Here is a 17,400-nt window from a genome sequence, read left to right as displayed (position 1 = left end):
AGTTTGCTAGTAAATATCCAGCCGGCAAAGAACGAAAAAAAGCTGTCGACGAGATCCAAAAACAAAAACAGCAATCAAGTTCCATGTTAAGTAACTGGACGCAATCTACAAGTAATGTTAATCTGGCAAGCTTCGCGGTATCACTAGAAATTGCAAAAAAAGGCAACCCATTCACAGTTGGTGAGTATGTCAAAGATTGCTTCATACGTGCATCTGAAGAACTGTTTCGTGATTTCAAAAACAAACCAGAAATCTTGAAAAAAATCAAAGATTTGCCACTATCCCTAAAACAGTACAAGATAGAATAGCTAAAATGTCTTCAAATGTAACATATTTGCAGGCGGAAGATATTCAACCTTCTTCTGCCTTATCACTAGCTATAGATGAGTCTTGCGACATAAAAGACACGGCACAAGTTGCCCTTTTTGTCAGGTATATGTCTTCCCAAGGTCCAAAAGAAGAACTTCTAGGATTGCTACCGCTCTCGGGACAAACTAGAGGGTAAGATATAGCGAATGCCGTGCAAAAATGCCTTGAAGACAATAAGATCGATTTAAATAAAATCGTTTCAATAGCAAATGATGGAGCCAGAAGTATGACAGGAAAAAATAAACGGGCAACAACGATTCTTCAGAGCAAAATAAACCACGAAATTCTTGCGTTTCACTGCATAATACACCAAGAAGCGCTTTGTGCCCAAACATTTCCGGCCGAAATAGTTGAGGTCATGAATTTGGTAATCAAGATTGTTAACAGCATCTTGTCAAAAGCACTCTACCATCGTCAGTTTAAAGAATTCTTAAACGAAATGGAGACTCAGTATTCCGACCTCCTTCTTCACAATAAAGTGCGATGGCTTTCCAAAGGTAAGGTGTTGAAACGTTTTGCTTTGTGCTTGAATGAAATAAATACATTCCTAAATGAAAAAGGCATTAATCACCCTGAATTAGAGAACGACAAATGGTTGCAAAAATTTTACTTTATGGTGGATATCACAGCGTAATTAAATGAGCTGAATCTAAAACTGCAAGGAAAGGGAAACCCAGCCTATGTTTTGGTAGAAGAATTGGTTTGTTTTGAAGAAAAATTAATTCTTTTTGCAGAAGATATTCAGAGCGGTAAATTACTTCATTTTCAATTTCTAAAGCAATATCGCGATAAAACCAGTGCAACTGTTGACACGAATTACTTCAGCACAGTTATAAAAAAAATTAAAGATGAATTTGCTGACAGATTTGAGCAATTCAAAACCAACAAAACCACTCTAGCATTCATAGTAAATCCTCTCAACACAAATAGTAACGAAATCCACATTGAGCCATTTGGAATTGATACTGGATCTCTAGAAATGCAATTGATCGATTTAAAAAGTAAAGCTTTGTGGAGTGGAAAATTTACAGAGTTGAAAAGCAAGTTGGAAGAGTTGGAGGTCCAGAAATGTATGTACGTAACGCAACAAAAGTGGACAGCTTTAAAAGAAATGCCGCGAGTTGAGGCACTTATATTCGACGCATGGAATAGTCTTCCAGATTGCTACAGTGAGGTGAAGAAGTTGGCATTTGGAGTGCTGACTATCTTCGGATCGAGATATTCGTGCGAACAAGCGTTCTCTTGCATGAATATAATTAAAAGTAAAGTAAGAAGCCAACTAACAAATGAAAATTTAGAGTCGTGTTTGAAACTTAAAACAACAAGTTATGAGCCAAATTTATCCAAACTTTCTAAAACCATGCAAAGCCAACGCTCCCATTGAATTTGTTTGCTCAAATGTATGTTATTGTTTTTTTTTATTTTAAGTACAAGTTGCATTGTTTAGTAAAGTTTAATTTTCTACTTGAATAACCATGCAAAGCCATCGCTCCCATTGAATTGCTCAATTGTTTGTTATTGAAGTACAAGTTAGTGTTGTAAGTAAATATTTAATTGTTTTAATTTTTTACTTAAATAATAAGTAATTATCTAATAATGCCATATATATATTATCTAATTTGTTGTGAAAAACACCACTTATATATGAATAAATAGATATTTTTTCTTATGAATAAATAGATTAGTTTTTTTTTATCAAAAAACTTTATTTAAGCGAGTACTATTTATTGGTGGCAAGAAAAAATTTTGTGGCTCTTTAAAAACTTTGAAATTTTGTAAATTGTAATTTTTGACTCTTCCGATTCAAAAGGTTGCCAACCCCGGGTGTAGGACAATGTCATGACTGAAGTTGAATCTGCCAAATAAGGCATTTGTTGTCGCTAAATGGCCGGAGGCGTGGTGGCTTAATTTGTAAGTTCTGGATCATCCAACATTCGGAAATTAGGTAGGGGCGGTGGACGTTGATTGAATTTTCATCGCATTTTATGGCAATAGTTTCGGATATTCCAAGCATTGTTTCGTTGTCTTGTTTGTCTATGATTATGGCCTTGTTGATTTCTGGGATATGTTTCCCAGCTCAAGGGCGTGAGCTGAAATTTTAGCTCATGTCCTTGAACATGGTTGTTCATCTGTCTTTAATTCTTTTTGTAAGATTATATATATACTGTATATACAGGGTGTTCGGGATAAATTTGACAGTTTCGTAAGGAAAAAGAAAATCTTCTTTGTATCTATTAAATTTAATGAATTGACAAAAAACATTACAGGAAGAGTTAATTACAATACTACCAACAAGATTTACTCAAAATAACCACCATTAGCATCGATCACAGCTTCAATTCTGCTTCGGAACCTCGAACAAGCTGATGCTACAGTCTCCCTGGGAAGGGCCGCAAAAACTGTTTTAATTTTATCCATTAACTGGGCTTTTGTATTACTGGAAGTGCGATTGGTGTCTTTTTCAACTGCGCCCCATACAAAATAATCCATGGGGTTAAGGTCTGGGGAGTTTGGAGGCCAAACATTTGGACTGGTGAAGTCGTAGAAATTTTCAGACAACCATTTTTGACTTTTCCCAGAGGTGTGGCAAGGGGCCGAATCCTGCTGCCATACATACGGCCTACCATTGCCTACCCTTGTTATCCAGGGCTTGACTACAGTTAGCAACTCCACGAACAAAGCCCGAATTCCAATGCCAGGGTTCTTCAACACCTGTTCCTGCAGATTTGCGAGGAATTCTGCTGTACGAACGCAATCAGATCGTCTGCTAGGGATCTTTCTTCTTGCTACATCCTCGTAGTCACCATTGCAAGTCTCTAGTTCATGCCTGATTGTTTTTACTGTATTCAGGGAGCATTGGGCAGCAGTCGTAATATCCTTATTTTGATGGCGGGCACGAATCATCATGATACAAGTTATTCTCTTCCATGATTCAGGTGGGTTCCAGCTATCCATCCTTTCTGACATCTTGTATGTGAATGAAGAAGGGTCCAAACTTTTAAATGAAGAGAAGTGTGTGTTAATACATGTAACTTACGGAAAAATATAATTAATTATAAATATGTCAAATTTATCCCGAACACCCTGTATTTCTAGACTCAGCAATAACATTTGACAACATTCCACATAGACCTCGGCTGCACAAATTGGAGCAGATGTGTATGGACACGAACCTGGTGAATTAGTTTAGCGGGTGGTTGAGGGATATCAATGAGTGGTTTATGGAAGAGTTGTGTCCAGAGGAAGCCTAATGATCAGTGGTGTAACAAAGAACGCAGTGCTTGGTCCTCTGTTTAATTTGTACATGAATAATATAGGAAATGGTCTGACGGGAAATATTCAGTTGTTATTTCCTGATGATGCAAAACTTGGAAGAGGAATGGCAAATGAGTGTGATGTAAGAGATCTTGGGAAAGACTTATGTAGAACAGCAGTATGGGCAAAAGTAGATGGCTGCAGTTTAATGTGGCCAAGTTTATAGTGATGGAATTTGGAAGGAGATCACAAGCTGTGTATTATGTTGATGAAACTGAACTGCAGGAAGCTGATGAGGTCTGCGTCTTCGGTGTGCTTGTGGACAAGGAATTAGGAGAGCATATTGCGAAGGTAACCAAAACAGCACATCGGATTATGTAGTTATTGAAGTATACACACTAACAAGCAGGGATAAAAAGGTTATTGTTCCCTTATATAATTTATTACGGTCACACATGGACTACTGCTGACAGATCTGGACACCCGGTTACTCTAACGATGAAGAAATGTGAATGGTATCCAGAAGTAAGTGACAATAATTGTGTCAGATCTATGTAATGTTCTCCCTATGAGAACAGATTGACATTCTGTGGCTTTAAAAAAACTAGCTGGTGGGCAATAAAGAGGAGGCATGATAGAACATTATAAGTTACTAAAAAGGTTTTATAGGATTGACACTGATGACTTTTTAAATACATGATAAGAAGGGAGAGAACAAAGGATCTCCTGGGGAAATTGTGTAAGAGTATGGTTCGTAAGGATGTTGCAACTAGATTTTTTGCTTGGAGGGTGATGAATTGGAGTTTTTGGGAAAGGTGATTTTTGAGTGCTTCGTCAGTGAATGTGGTTAAGGGGAGGTATGATAGATATTGTGTGAATAATGGATCATCCGCGATGAATCTTCTGTCTGACTCCATTGAGATGTCAGTATAATAAAATAATAATAATAATAATAATTTTGTTGATGGTAGTTTCATATAGCCATTAGTTACAAAATGATTTTTTAGTTATACAGAGCTAAAACTGAACCTTCAATTTTGATTTTTAGCTGTTCATAAAATAGTCAGTCAAGGGTGAAGATGGAGATAGGTCTATCTGTCGTTGTTCGAAACATAAATCTCTTTGAACAACATATGCCGACAAGTAAAACTGACTGCTTCTTGGTGTTTCATAATGTTTCCAAGGAAATCGATTTTTGAAAAAAAAAGTGACTCATTTTGCTAATCACATTCTCAAAGTTGTTAACTTAACTTCTCTTTTTGCTTTGATGATATCCATGCTACTTTGGATGAAATATATTCTGCATTTCTCTACACATAGCTGCGTTTTGATGATAATAGAATGTAACATTTTTACAAGCATAATAATATCATTAAGCAAGCAAAAAAACATTCAGCAGTTATAACTATCGTTTTAATTCTAACATAAAGAAGTAATGTATCGAAGAAAGAGCCATAGGGCTGAAGGCTTTATTTCCGACATTGTCATCTTCTTCCTTTTCATCCTATAGCCTCAGAAGTACCGTAGAGTATATATTAGGGAATATTCATCACAGAAATCTTCCATTCAGTACTTGAATGACACTTTGCTTTCTGTTCTGTAAAAATATTTCTTCATTTTTTTAATAGTATCTATTCTGGTCATTCCTGGTCTGCCTGTTTTTCGAGTTTCTCGAATAAGTCCTTCAAGAACTTGCAATTCTAGGCAGATCATTCGATCTAGTGATATGTCCAAATGCTAGCAGAGGTTTTTCTTATTCTTTTAGGAGGGTCCAACTTTCACTTCTGTGTAAAAATACTGAATTAATGCGTGTTTCTGTAAGTCATAATCAGTTTGTAATTTTTAACTAGTTATGTGTCTCCATAAAGCTTTTAGTTTTTGGAGACACATAACTGTTTTTGCTTTAGAAATTTTTGTTCTAATGTATTATCTTATCTTCTGTGTTCATTACACACGTTGCCTAGGTATCTAAACTGATCAACTTCTATAGGTGTATTCTCAGCAGGAGTTTTATTTATTTTTTGTTTTTCTCCTATGCGCTTCCTTCTTGGTCAGAAACACAGATTGTCTTTGTTTTTGATTTGTAGGTACTTGTAGTTAAGTCATATTTTTAAGAGTATAATCTAATTCAGTTGTAATTTCCTGAAGATATGATTTCTTTGTGGGAAGAACATCGATATCATCAGCGAACTTTAGATGTTCTATTCTTCTTCTTTCTCCTACCGTCAGGCCAATATCACAATTATCCAGGACTTCATTTACAACATATTCGAGGAAGCAGTTAAATAACATTGATGATTTGCCTTCCTGTATTATCACTCAACGCTCCATTGGAAACGGAATGTGCTATAATTCCCGTTGATTTGAACCATCATTTCAGAAGACGAGTAAAGAGAGTCAATCTGTCGTATAATTTTGTTGTCTACTCAGAAATCTTACAGAATTTTCCAAAGAGCATTATGCCAAATAGAATAAAAAAATTGCTGTGGGTCAGTAAAATATCGCTCATTATTATGTTCTATATATTTTTCTCAATTGATGTGGACCGTAAATATATGTAAATGGTATTCCCGTTCTTTCTATATTCGACCTATAATTCTTAAAAAATGATGTTAATTATTTAGAAATTGGACATATTAAAGATCAGTCCTTATTTCAAAGCCGAATATATGTAGAAAATTCGCAATAAGCTCTCTGTTCAAAATATCGAAAAGCATTCAAAGTTTTTATATATATTTGGCTTTTAACACTTTCATTGCCAAGCTGAAAATTGGAATTTCGTGTGGTGGCCATTTTTTTTTATTTTTATTTTTATTTAGTTAGCGACGTCAACGCGATAACGCGTGATCGGCCGTTTAGTGAGAACTCGCATCGCGCGATGTCGCGTGATTGGCAATGAACGTGTTAAATAATGCTGGATCTTATACCGAGTTTTGGATCAAATTCGGATCCAATAATTTTGGTTATTATACTGTTTCTATATAATACGATTCTCTCCTACTTTCTTGGATGAAATGTTTCAGCCAAGAAAGTAGGATGCTCTACAAATTAACTTTTTGAAAAGTTAGTTTGTAGAGCACCATCTACGTTTTAAAATATTTGATATGTGATGCATGGATCACTTTCAGAAGTATTCCTACAAAATTAAGTTTTAATTTTTTTTATTAAAAAATAAATAACACCTTTGAAATTAGTAAACAAATCTTTATTTTTAAAAATTTTTGTAAACCCATATGTTATAGAAAGCGCACTTTGAATATTGCATTACTATGCAATATTTAGTCAAGGTTATATTAGTCATATTCCGAGAATAGTTGCATCTTCAAATGATGAATCTGTAGTTATTACTGAGGAGTATTTTCTGGTTGGTTCGATAACTTCGAGAGGCATTCCTGTAAAAGCAAAATATAGTTTTTCTATTATTTTATTAATAATTTAATTGTTTGAATTAAAACGAAAGCCAAAATAAAATTGTCCAGATAATTCCATATTAAATAACCAATGAACTGGTTTTATTCTTTTAAATTTAATCTAAGATTTGTAAATAAGTATTTGTCCATGTTTGTAAGATAGGTGCGTCATAATTTATACTTATTCCCTACGTCATGTAACTTCTGAATTGCATAGCTGAATTATAATTTCAATTATTCAGCCGTAAACTTTAAGAGATTCATAGCTGTCGATAAAAAATAAAATAAATGAGTGCATCACGAGAAGTTACTTGAAATTAATACAAATGCAAACGTGCTTTGTCTAATACTCTATACATCTTTTGTTTAAAAAAAATTAAAACAATGGTGGAAAATATCGGCATATTCCTTAGCCCATGGTGTGAATATAAGTTTTCAATGTGGATGGAAGCGAGATTAAAAAAAAGTAGCTCTTGATTTTTCTCTTGAAGAATTCCTGTAAAGCGCATCCATGGCAGTTCAAATTTGGTGATTACTGCATTTCTAAATGGTGGCATAATTATGTTCGTTCGTTAATATTTTACTTATTACACAGTTATTAATTTCAATGACTTCGGTAGTACCCATTTTTAGAACACAGAAGCAGTATGATTTAATGTGCATGCCAGTGTGTGTGTGTGTGTGTGTGTGTGTGTGTGTGTGTGTCTTAATAGTATTTTGATTAAATTTAAAACCAATTGAAATACTTACTCCATAATCAGATTGAGGGGAATTCCATAGATTTTCCTGAAATTAAAGAAACATAAACATAAAGTATTAGACTAATTCATGGAATCACAGAGATATGTACCGAAAAAAAAAGTAAATACTGTAATTTAGTTTTAAATATAGACATTTCTCGCTTTATGAGTTCTTGGGTTTATGAGTTCTTTTTTCCTAGTATCAAACAACGAAAATAATTCAATTGCGATAAATAAATGCTATGCAATCATAAATATTGCATTTCAAACAACGAGAGTACCGTAGCCCCACAGATGCGAGACACTTCGACACTTGTGCGCCTGTCAGAAGAACGAGAATCCATTCCGACAATAGGGTAATAAATCCCTCTTTTTGGATGAGTTGTTTATTATTACACGTCGGAAAATTAACTTTTCTTTTATTAACATTGTAATTTTTAAAGTAGTAACTATTTTGCTTGTATAACGGTAGGAAAAATATACGTATAAAGCACGTGATCTCGCGTGTTGGTGACCAATTCGTACATCCTTTATTTCTTTCTCCCCTTCAGCATTGACTATTCTTGGCAATCTGCCAGACTCAGTTCTATGAAATGTGAGCCATCTGGGTATGATATGGAATGGGAGTAGTGTAAGGCAAAAGTTGCGACCAATTGCTTTGGCAAGAGACCAAAAGGCATGATTGCCGCTAGGACAGGTTGCAAGTTTCCTTCTTTTTGCCCGTTCAGATTCTGTTTTGGAAGTATTGATAATCTTCTTGCATCTTTTTCGGGCTTCAGTACAGGAATTGAATGAGGATGGAGTTCTTCATTCAAGCCAGTTGTGGTATGTCTGATTTTTCAATTGTACAGCTTTGGCACATTTTTTGGAGAACCAGGGTTTAGTCATGGGACGGCAGGTCTGAGTAGTGTGGGAATACATATTTTCATGCCAGTGAGAATTACTCTGGTGATATTCGGTGCATATATTTGGATTAAGACGGCAAACAATCGTCCAACCATGAGAATGAACCATAGTAGTCTCGGAGGCTGTTCCATTTGGCACTATTATAATGACAAACTACTTTTGTGCAGGTGTGGCTGTGTAAGCGTTGTTGCATGGGGGAAGGCGATGAGCACTAGGTTGTGGTCAGAATTACCCAGGGGGGGGTCACCACTACATTCACTGTATATTTGTAAGCGCCATTGGTAAGGAAAAGATCTAGGCTATTTGGGGAGTGATTTGGGTTATCTGATATTCTGGTCTCCTTGTGAAACATTTGTGTAAGGTCGTTGGTGGTGGCAAATATTTCAGCATATCTGCCTGCAGGATCTGTACAACTGGAAGAGGAAAGCCAGTTGGTGTTATGGCCATTAAAATCATCTAGGAGGTTGTTTCTATTAGGAGAGTGGGACTGGAGAAAATCAACTTTCGAGGAGAGGAAATTAAAGAGCTCGGAGTGTTTGGTGGTATTATGAGAGCGATAGAGACAGCAAATGAATTTGACTGAGTGGGGGAGGGATATTTTTAACCAAAGAAGGTCAAAGTTGGACAATTCTAGGTTAGGTGCTCTCTGGAAGGGTATGCCGAAGCGGATATATGCACACACACACACACACACACACACACACACACACACACACACACACACACACACACACACACACACACACACACACACACACACACACACACACACACACACACACACACACACACACACCAGCCTTGGGTCAAAAGGAGTTGAATAGTGTATAGTTTGGATGGTTGAGGTAAATAGTGGTGGGGGAAGGTGAAATTGGAGTTTGTGTTAAGAAGGGTAGGTGGGATTTGGTTGCCTGCAGATGATAGTGGACACTATTAAGGTTGCAGTTGAGACCACGGATGGTGGTGTAGTGGATATGCAAGGGTTTGTAGGCATGGCTTTGACCGCAAGTGTTTTGCACGTTTAGTATGCAGGCACTGCATAGGTTTTTGCACTAGTTTGGTTTGTTTGTAGTCTGTGGTCCAGCTGTTGTCTCCATTTTGGCGTTTTTCTTCTAGCTGTCTTCGGAGTTGGCGCCTTTTTTCCCTTTGTGCAAAAGTTATGTCAGGGCGAGCACGTACACGCGATTGGAGGAAACAGTCCTTTATCTTGGTACTTATCGCCGTTATTAATTTGGATTGGTCTAAATGACATTTGTTTATTTAAATAAACCCAGGCATATGGTTGCGAAGCGCATAGCCACTAGGCTAACCGCGCGGACGTTTTTTACTGTGCCTCCGGAAAATAAATTCCCGCTTTTACGTGCATTGGATATATTACGGAATTAACTCGTGAAGACGAGAACTACTAGTTAAGTTAAGTACTAATTAAGTAAAGGCAAATCCCATCTTGAAAACATGATGCATTGTTGAATATGTGTTTATAAGTTTAGTTTATTTTTTCATGCGATGTACTGTTAATTTGTAATTCGTTTCGAAATAAATTACCTTACTACAAAGACAGTAGAATGAATAATTGGAAAATAATGAATTCTACTGAAATAATTGTACTTTTCTGTTCCTTCATCGAAAGGGAATCAAATATAGTACATGTAACTGTTACTACATGACTGGTATAAAGTTATTATTTATGTATTTATGTGTTAATTAACTCTCATATTAATTGGTTTGATTATTTGTTTAAATAAATAAATGTATTTGCCTAATTAATAATAATAATAACAACAGCCACAATGTAGATGAATTTGAAAGTTAGAGCAAAGAATTATATAGTACAGGGATTCAATAATTAAATTTTTTTCGATTGAGGATAGGATCATATAAGACGTTGTTTCTTTAAAACACATGAAACAGAACCGTCCGACAGACATTTCACGGTTCCGTTTTATGTGTTTGATGTATTAAAATCAATAAAATGTTAAGTGACTTTGAGCGTCGTATGATTATTGGTGCAAAATTTGCTGGTGTTGGTATCTCACAAACTTCCACCGTTATGGGCTTTTCATGCACGACAGTGCTTAATGCCTAATTGCAGGCAGTGCGTTAATAACCCGACAACGTCAAGCCACAGACAGTCCTTAGACCGAAACAGCTCATCGATGCATGAAATCAGAGAAGAATGACAAGGATTATGACACGTGACAGGAAGGGCTCATCTGAAATCACAGCTCAGCACAATAGGGTTGATCAGAACATATCGAGGAGCTCACGGTTCGTAGCACGCTGACAAGAATGGGATACAGGAGTAAACGAACATCCCATCTTCGAAGGTTGACAGCTAAGAATAGGAAGAGGCAGTGTCAGTAGGCACGTGATCACATCACTGAACAGCTGATAATTGGCAAAATGTCTACCGATTCTCGGTTTGCAGTGTAAAATGCTGATGGTAAAACTAGAATAGGACTGGAAAATATGAGGCCATGGACCCTTCCTGCCAAGTAGCTACAGATCAGACTGCTATCGCAGGGGTAATGGTGTGATAATTGTTTATTTGGTACACATCATGTGCCCCCTCTCATAACAGCTGACCACCTCCTAAATGACAACGCCCATCTTATCATCGGTGCTCATCATGTTCACCCATTCACAGCTAGAATTTACTAATTGTCCAGCTGGGTACTTCCAGCTGGACAATGCACCATGCGGCTAAACGCACGCAGCATGTTAAGTGATTCAAGGAACATAAAGGAAATAGTGTCCTTTAAAACAGTTGCCAGCTCATTTCCCAGATCTCAACCCAATAAAGCGTCTTTAACATGAGGTAAATAAGCAATTCGCGGCAGCGACGTGCCGTCATCCAATTTGCAACAATCGTGCGATGCCATTTGTGACAGCGCGTGGACAAACATCCCAGAAGAACGTTACATATTGCTCGATGTAATGTTCTATTTACAAAATATAAATGTAGCGTCTTGAATGGCTTTTCTCTTAAAACCTTCTCATATGCATTTCTCAGATCGTCAGAGTGTAAAAAACAGACGCTTTTTTATTCCCATGATCTCCGAACTGTCTTGTTTTGAAGAGAAAATCTGATGCACACGACCCTTATTTAGAATAATCTCAGCTTGGTCTTTTCCTAGCTTTCTTTATACACTTTATCGTAGCCTATTGTCACGTATACTATCAAAAATCTTACCAGGAACACTCAGCGAGAAAAATTTCTCTTTAATTCCATTCGTCTTTGTTCCTCTTTTTGTACAGGACCGGCGAGACCTGTATTAAATTATCTGGAATTTGATCTCATGACCAAGCCCTGTGAAATATTCAGTGTAGCCACTGCAAAATTTTATGACTCCATAGTTGTGTATTTCTGGTCGAATATCATCTACTTCAGCTGCCTTTTCACATTTCAGGTTTTTGATGCCTGAACTTTGGAATGATATATAACAAGTACGTTCAAGGGATATGTACCTTGAACGTACATATCACTTGAACGCAATCTGTACCAGATTGCGTAAAGAAAGAAGAATAACTAAATTAAATCTGAAAAAGAAAAATTAAAAAAAAAATATTGTAATACTGCAGATTACTTCATACCTTCTAAGAAACAATAGAAGAGTTCATAGATGGAATAAAAACAGATATTGTTCAGTTAAGGGGATAAAAATCCCTTATTGTTATATACTATATACTATAATATACTATAATATATACTATATACTACCCTTATATGCTATAATATAGTGACATAACTTTCTGGCAATCGTATAACAAAAGTATGTAAGTTCTTTTCACTTAAACTCTGATATTCTAGGTCTAGCTACTCACTGATGAGACCTCAAAAAAGGTTGAAACCGGTCTGGGTAGTGACCTCTCCTCATAATGTAAAACCGTACTATATCTCCTAGGAGCTGTGTGTTTTTACATTATGAGAAAATATGAAGAACAGTGAGGGATCTTGCTCCACCTTTGCAGCGAGTTGCCCTGGTGTGGCACTACCAAGTGGTCACTTACGCTTGGACACGCTGACAGTTCGTCCGCTTGAAACGTTCAGATCGTAGTTTTCGATCTAGTTTCGCTTACTGGCTGAATAACAATAAGGGATTTTTATCCCCTTAACTGATCAACCTCGCCAGAAAAAAAATAGCCGTTTGGCTTTTCATCTTAAAAACAGATATTGTTCAGATATTACGAATTATAGATATATTCAATAAGCCAATCAAAAACTTCGTTATTAATATATTCTCCAAAATTCTGACTACGTTCTGAAACTTATTCTGAAGTATGAAAATCTTATACAAAGACAGAATAAATTTCATGTGTTTCAGAATCTTTCAGAGTGGATGCTTCCTTCACTTTACGTATCTCAAAATTTCCCTGACACATTGTTTTCAGAGTCTCATATATTATTTCTGATCTCACTTTCCATCTTTCCAGGTTCATTCTCAAAATGAAAATCATATTATGAGTGATGTATTGAAATCATTTTGTAATAAATATGATCAATCTATACATAGAGTTTTTGAATAAACCTGGGGTTATACTCGGATTTTGTGTAGTAATCAGGTATTCTCTACTGAGTCCAGATGGAGAAGCATTTGTGCCAATAAGTCAATTTTCTTTCAACTCATGTACACTGGCATCTTCAGTTTGTAATGGTTCATTGCACTGAAAGAGACATAAGTTCCTTTAACGAATCTTGTACAATGTAGAATATCGAATGTAGGAGCAGTAACCCTGATATGTCGATGTCGTTGGCAATCATTTTTCCAGTTACAGAACTAAACATTCTAGTATTGTTATATTATTATTTAAAAAAAAACTAAGGAAAGAGCACATTATCCGGGTAATTCATTGTGCTGTAAAATTCTTCTGCTGTATTTTTGTTGCATCTGTAAATTTTGAATGTATATTGGAAATTTACATTATTACAATACCACTATATAACAGAAACTAAAAAAAAAAAGGAAACAGAAAAAGGACAACGAAAAGAACAATGCAATATTCAATTTCAGATAAAGCTACAAATAGCCAAATGAAAATTTCTGAAGAATAATAGAAATATGGAACGAAGTTTTCTTTATGTAATACAGCATATAGAATATGTATTTCTGTGCATCTAAACAGAAATTGCTTCAGTAATAATGAAGTGTTTCCGGATGATTAACTCTTTTTTGAAATGATTATTTCATGAAAAAAAACTTAAATGCATGTATTCTCTTTTCCTATAGTGAGCTGGAGATGCATTTTTAGTCCTAACTTTTGGTGACTGACAGAGAGCAGTTTAATTGCCACCGGTTGCCAATCAGATGCAGCCAGCTGAAGACTATCACAAATCATACATCACATCCGGTGTATAGAGACGGCTAACAGGTGGCGCCATCTTGTGATCTCTATTCCTAACACTACATTTTAATTGTTTGAAATCGTGTTGGTTCTATGGTCGAGATCCTTTTCTTATCTTTTTTACGACAAAAACAGTCCAAAACCCTAGAAAAAATCCCACTTGCCAATGGCAGAGTTCAAGTAATTCGGCAACCAGTCGGAGAATGATTTAGTGAAATTATCTTTTATTGACGATTGAATTGATCTTAGAATGCTCTTTCTTCAAATGGCTAATGCTGTTAAAGCACTGGCTATTTCCACTGAACTACACACAGGCCTTAGTGCTTCATCTTTGAGGTTTATATAATTTATAGAAATATTTATAAAAATAAAGAAATTCATTCTTACCTCTCGTACTTTAGAATAAGCGCAACGTTCAACCTATAAATAACAGAAAAATGCATTTTTTGCAAATAAAAACTTGTTACTCATGTGTTTGTAATACTTCCGGTTTTTAATTAATAAAACACTTAAAAACAAATGTTAATTTGAGTAGCAGCACAGATGATACATGTTTAGAAAATGCAGTTATCTTTGTTTACAAATATATTACTGGAAAAAAAACATTTAAATGACAAGGTTCAAATATGTTTTAATGTTTTCATTTATTATTTATTTATTTATTTGACAATAATACGTAAATAAAATTAAAAGCACATTTCTTTTTGAAGCCAACAATTCAAAGAAAGATTTCGATTTTTGTCTGTTTATTTTCTTACAAAAATCCATTGGTATTTCCATATCGGAGGCAGTACTACTGAAAATGAGAAAACACCATATATCCTACACGTCCTTACAGAATAATATAGCGTAGCTATGATTTTAAACAGGCATACTATTAGAATATACTTATATAATAAAATAAATATAAATAAATCCGCTAACTAAGGACGTTTTATTCTCCAAAATGAGTAGAAGAGGTCATCTATCCCTATTTAAATGTTTATGAACACTAGTGGGTAGCTAACCTACATCCTTAGCCTTAGCCAATCACGGAATAGTTGGGTAAAGACTATCAGTGATTTTTAATTGTTATCCAGAACAGAGTGTAAGGCAGACAATCACCACTCTTTCATGTTCGATAAACTTAGCACTCAATGTTGTTCATAGATATAGTGCGAGTTCTACTGTCAATTTTCGTAAGGTTACAGAATAAGTAACACGAATTTCAAGTAGGAAATGGAAAAAAAGTAAAAGCGATTTGGTAGCTCAAAGAAGACAAGCAAGAAATTCTTCTAAAAAATGCAGAAACCAAAGAACATGCTTTCGGCGTCAAAAAAGCCGCCACAGCAAAACAAAAAAAAAAAAAAATGATACCTTCTTTAATCACTGAAGCTTTTATTTATTCGTGTGGTCGACCGCCCCTGAAGACTGGTTGAACTCTCCCAATCAGGGATTAAGTATATACTTTTTGACTGTAGCCTGTGTGTTCACGGGTCCGGTTTGCCTTCTTGTGGGATGAAAAACCCCAAATAAACTAGGGGAAAAAACCTTGTTGTCCACAAGACCGGCTAATTTGGTTATGGCTGAGAAAGATCCTTAAGCTCCTAACGTCGTCTACGTAAATCGAACCTAGTACACTCCTTCTCCAGGCATATGGTTGCGAAGCGCAAAGTCATTAGGCTAACCGCGCAGACATCACCTAACTAAACACAACACTATCTCATAGATATTTCTTTCATCCCATATAACACACGAGCAGCTAGATACAATATTCGAAAGAATGTGAAATCAAATGCTCACTTATCTACACTAATAAGAAATATTCATCTCTTCAGAAATACATCCTTCTACCAACAAAAATACTTAACCCTTCCAGAGACGGGGAAGCCCGTGAAGCAGAAGGGTATGAAAAGGATCCCTGCTGCTAACAAATAATTAGGAAATCAAACTGAGGTAAAACAATACCTCTCTCAATCTCTCCTTCTCTTTCTATAACTAGCTATAATCAAAATCACGCTACCTAACTTTTATTACCCACTTCGGAAGGTCATACATTTAGCCAAAGCATATGTTGTGTATACCTTACAGGTTGTGTTCAGGTCACCTCTCACCCATTAATTTTTGACGGTTAATCGGGCCATGGATAAAAAATCAGCTGACAAATTGGCAGCAACGAGTTTACGCATTCACTGATTCACTGATTCACTCATTCGCTATGAGCAAATTTAGTTATAGCTTAGGGCAAGTGATAATAAGAGGACATCCACTTTGATTTATATTAGTAAAAGCAAATCGATGTCCATCTCCAATTCTTGATTATTACCTGCACTGAATTAGCGATGAGTGCCAATGCCAGCGGTCTACTGCTGCTTATGCTTCTCCTGGTTGCAGTTGTTGAAAAAAACCGAGTGCGCATTTTGAGTCTGGCCTGAACCTGATTCCAAACTTAGATCCTGAATTAATTTTGGTATTCAGGTTCAAAGTCCCTTGTGCCCTTACAATTATACCAAATAGCAAACGACGACCGCGTTCTGGATTCAAACTACTATTGGACTCAGACGTATTTCTTTACTGTGAGTAAACAGTTAATTTTCTTTATTTATCTCTAAGTAAGTGAAATGTTAATTGTGTTAACAATTTAAATATATATATATATATATATATATATATATATATATATATTTAAAAGGCCATAGTTGTACCATCACTCTAAAACAGACATCACCTGGTCAGAGATTAAATTTAGAATCCTCCTCAGAACTGTCTGACGAAAACACAATTCGAATTATTTTAATATTTTATTTTATATTTTCGAAGTGAATCTCAGCTTAAGAAAACATGAAAATAACCTCATGAATAATCTCATACGCATCAATTTTTTCTATACTGCACAAATTTGTTTGGATTAAAGAACTTACCAGCACATGATAGCAGTCTTCATTGCAAAATCCGTTTACGTATGCCATTGCCTTATTTTCTTCATCCGGGTAAAAACGAGCTGCGCAATGTTGTGCAGTGTCATTCGCCTGAAAAACACCACTTATGTAATAAAAATTCAAAATTATTTTCAAGAAAAGGTTTACTCGAAATCTTAATAGGAATATGCAATTTATCGTGAGTTAAAAACAAGTTTGAAGAATGGACAAAACTATGTTATTTGGAATGAATAGAGAATGATCGTAGTTTTACAACTGAGTCTAGAATCATAAATCATGAATGGCATTAAATCTAAAAATAATAATAATATCACTGCTGATAACTTAAAAATAAACCTCTCTAAAACCAGTTAACCTTCCCTTCCAAAAAAATAAAAAAATTAAAAAAAAACTTAAAAATCAAGCAAAACAAATTTCTTACATGAGAACATCCATTTCAACTACCACCATATCTGGTTT

The 17,400-nt window shown here is 35.5% G+C and overlaps 2 protein-coding genes across 2 annotated transcripts in view; one reads left to right on the top strand and one right to left on the bottom strand.

The window, feature by feature from the left end:
* The first annotated feature begins 727 nt into the window (after positions 1-727).
* Positions 728-1,753, top strand: LOC150099608 (general transcription factor II-I repeat domain-containing protein 2B-like). The gene is made up of 2 exons (XM_090403470.1): positions 728-866; positions 1,104-1,753. The coding sequence occupies exons 1-2, from the start codon at positions 728-730 to the stop codon at positions 1,751-1,753; spliced, it is 789 nt and encodes a 262-aa protein (XP_090259596.1).
* A 5,169-nt stretch (positions 1,754-6,922) lies between these two features.
* The window catches only part of LOC150099607 (uncharacterized), a 28,131-nt gene continuing 17,653 nt past the window's right edge, over positions 6,923-17,400 (bottom strand). The window contains exons 3-6 of the mRNA XM_090403347.1: positions 16,924-17,031; positions 14,411-14,443; positions 7,785-7,820; positions 6,923-7,016 (exon numbers count right to left, since the gene is read on the bottom strand). Of these exons, the coding sequence (XP_090259473.1) occupies positions 6,969-7,016; positions 7,785-7,820; positions 14,411-14,443; positions 16,924-17,031 (225 nt within the window). The 3' untranslated portion in view covers positions 6,923-6,968. The remainder of the gene's footprint in view (positions 7,017-7,784; positions 7,821-14,410; positions 14,444-16,923; positions 17,032-17,400) is intronic.

The sequence above is a fragment of the Typopeltis vanoorti genome, chromosome 14, assembly GCF_054136105.1.
Source record: "Typopeltis vanoorti isolate ZY-2024b chromosome 14, IOZ_Tvanoo_1.0, whole genome shotgun sequence".
Taxonomy (NCBI): Eukaryota; Metazoa; Arthropoda; class Arachnida; order Uropygi; family Thelyphonidae; genus Typopeltis; species Typopeltis vanoorti.
The sequence above is the reverse complement of the archived record's forward strand: the minus strand, read 5'-3'. Positions and strand labels throughout refer to the sequence as shown.

Coding starts and splice junctions, on each gene's coding strand:
- LOC150099608 (XM_090403470.1), top strand. CDS start 728: ATGAATTTGGTAATCAAGATTGTTAACAGCATCTTGTCAAAAGCACTC. Junction 867..1,103: donor AGTGCGATGGCTTTCCAAAG/GTAAGGTGTTGA, acceptor TTCTTTTTGCAG/AAGATATTCAGAGCGGTAAA.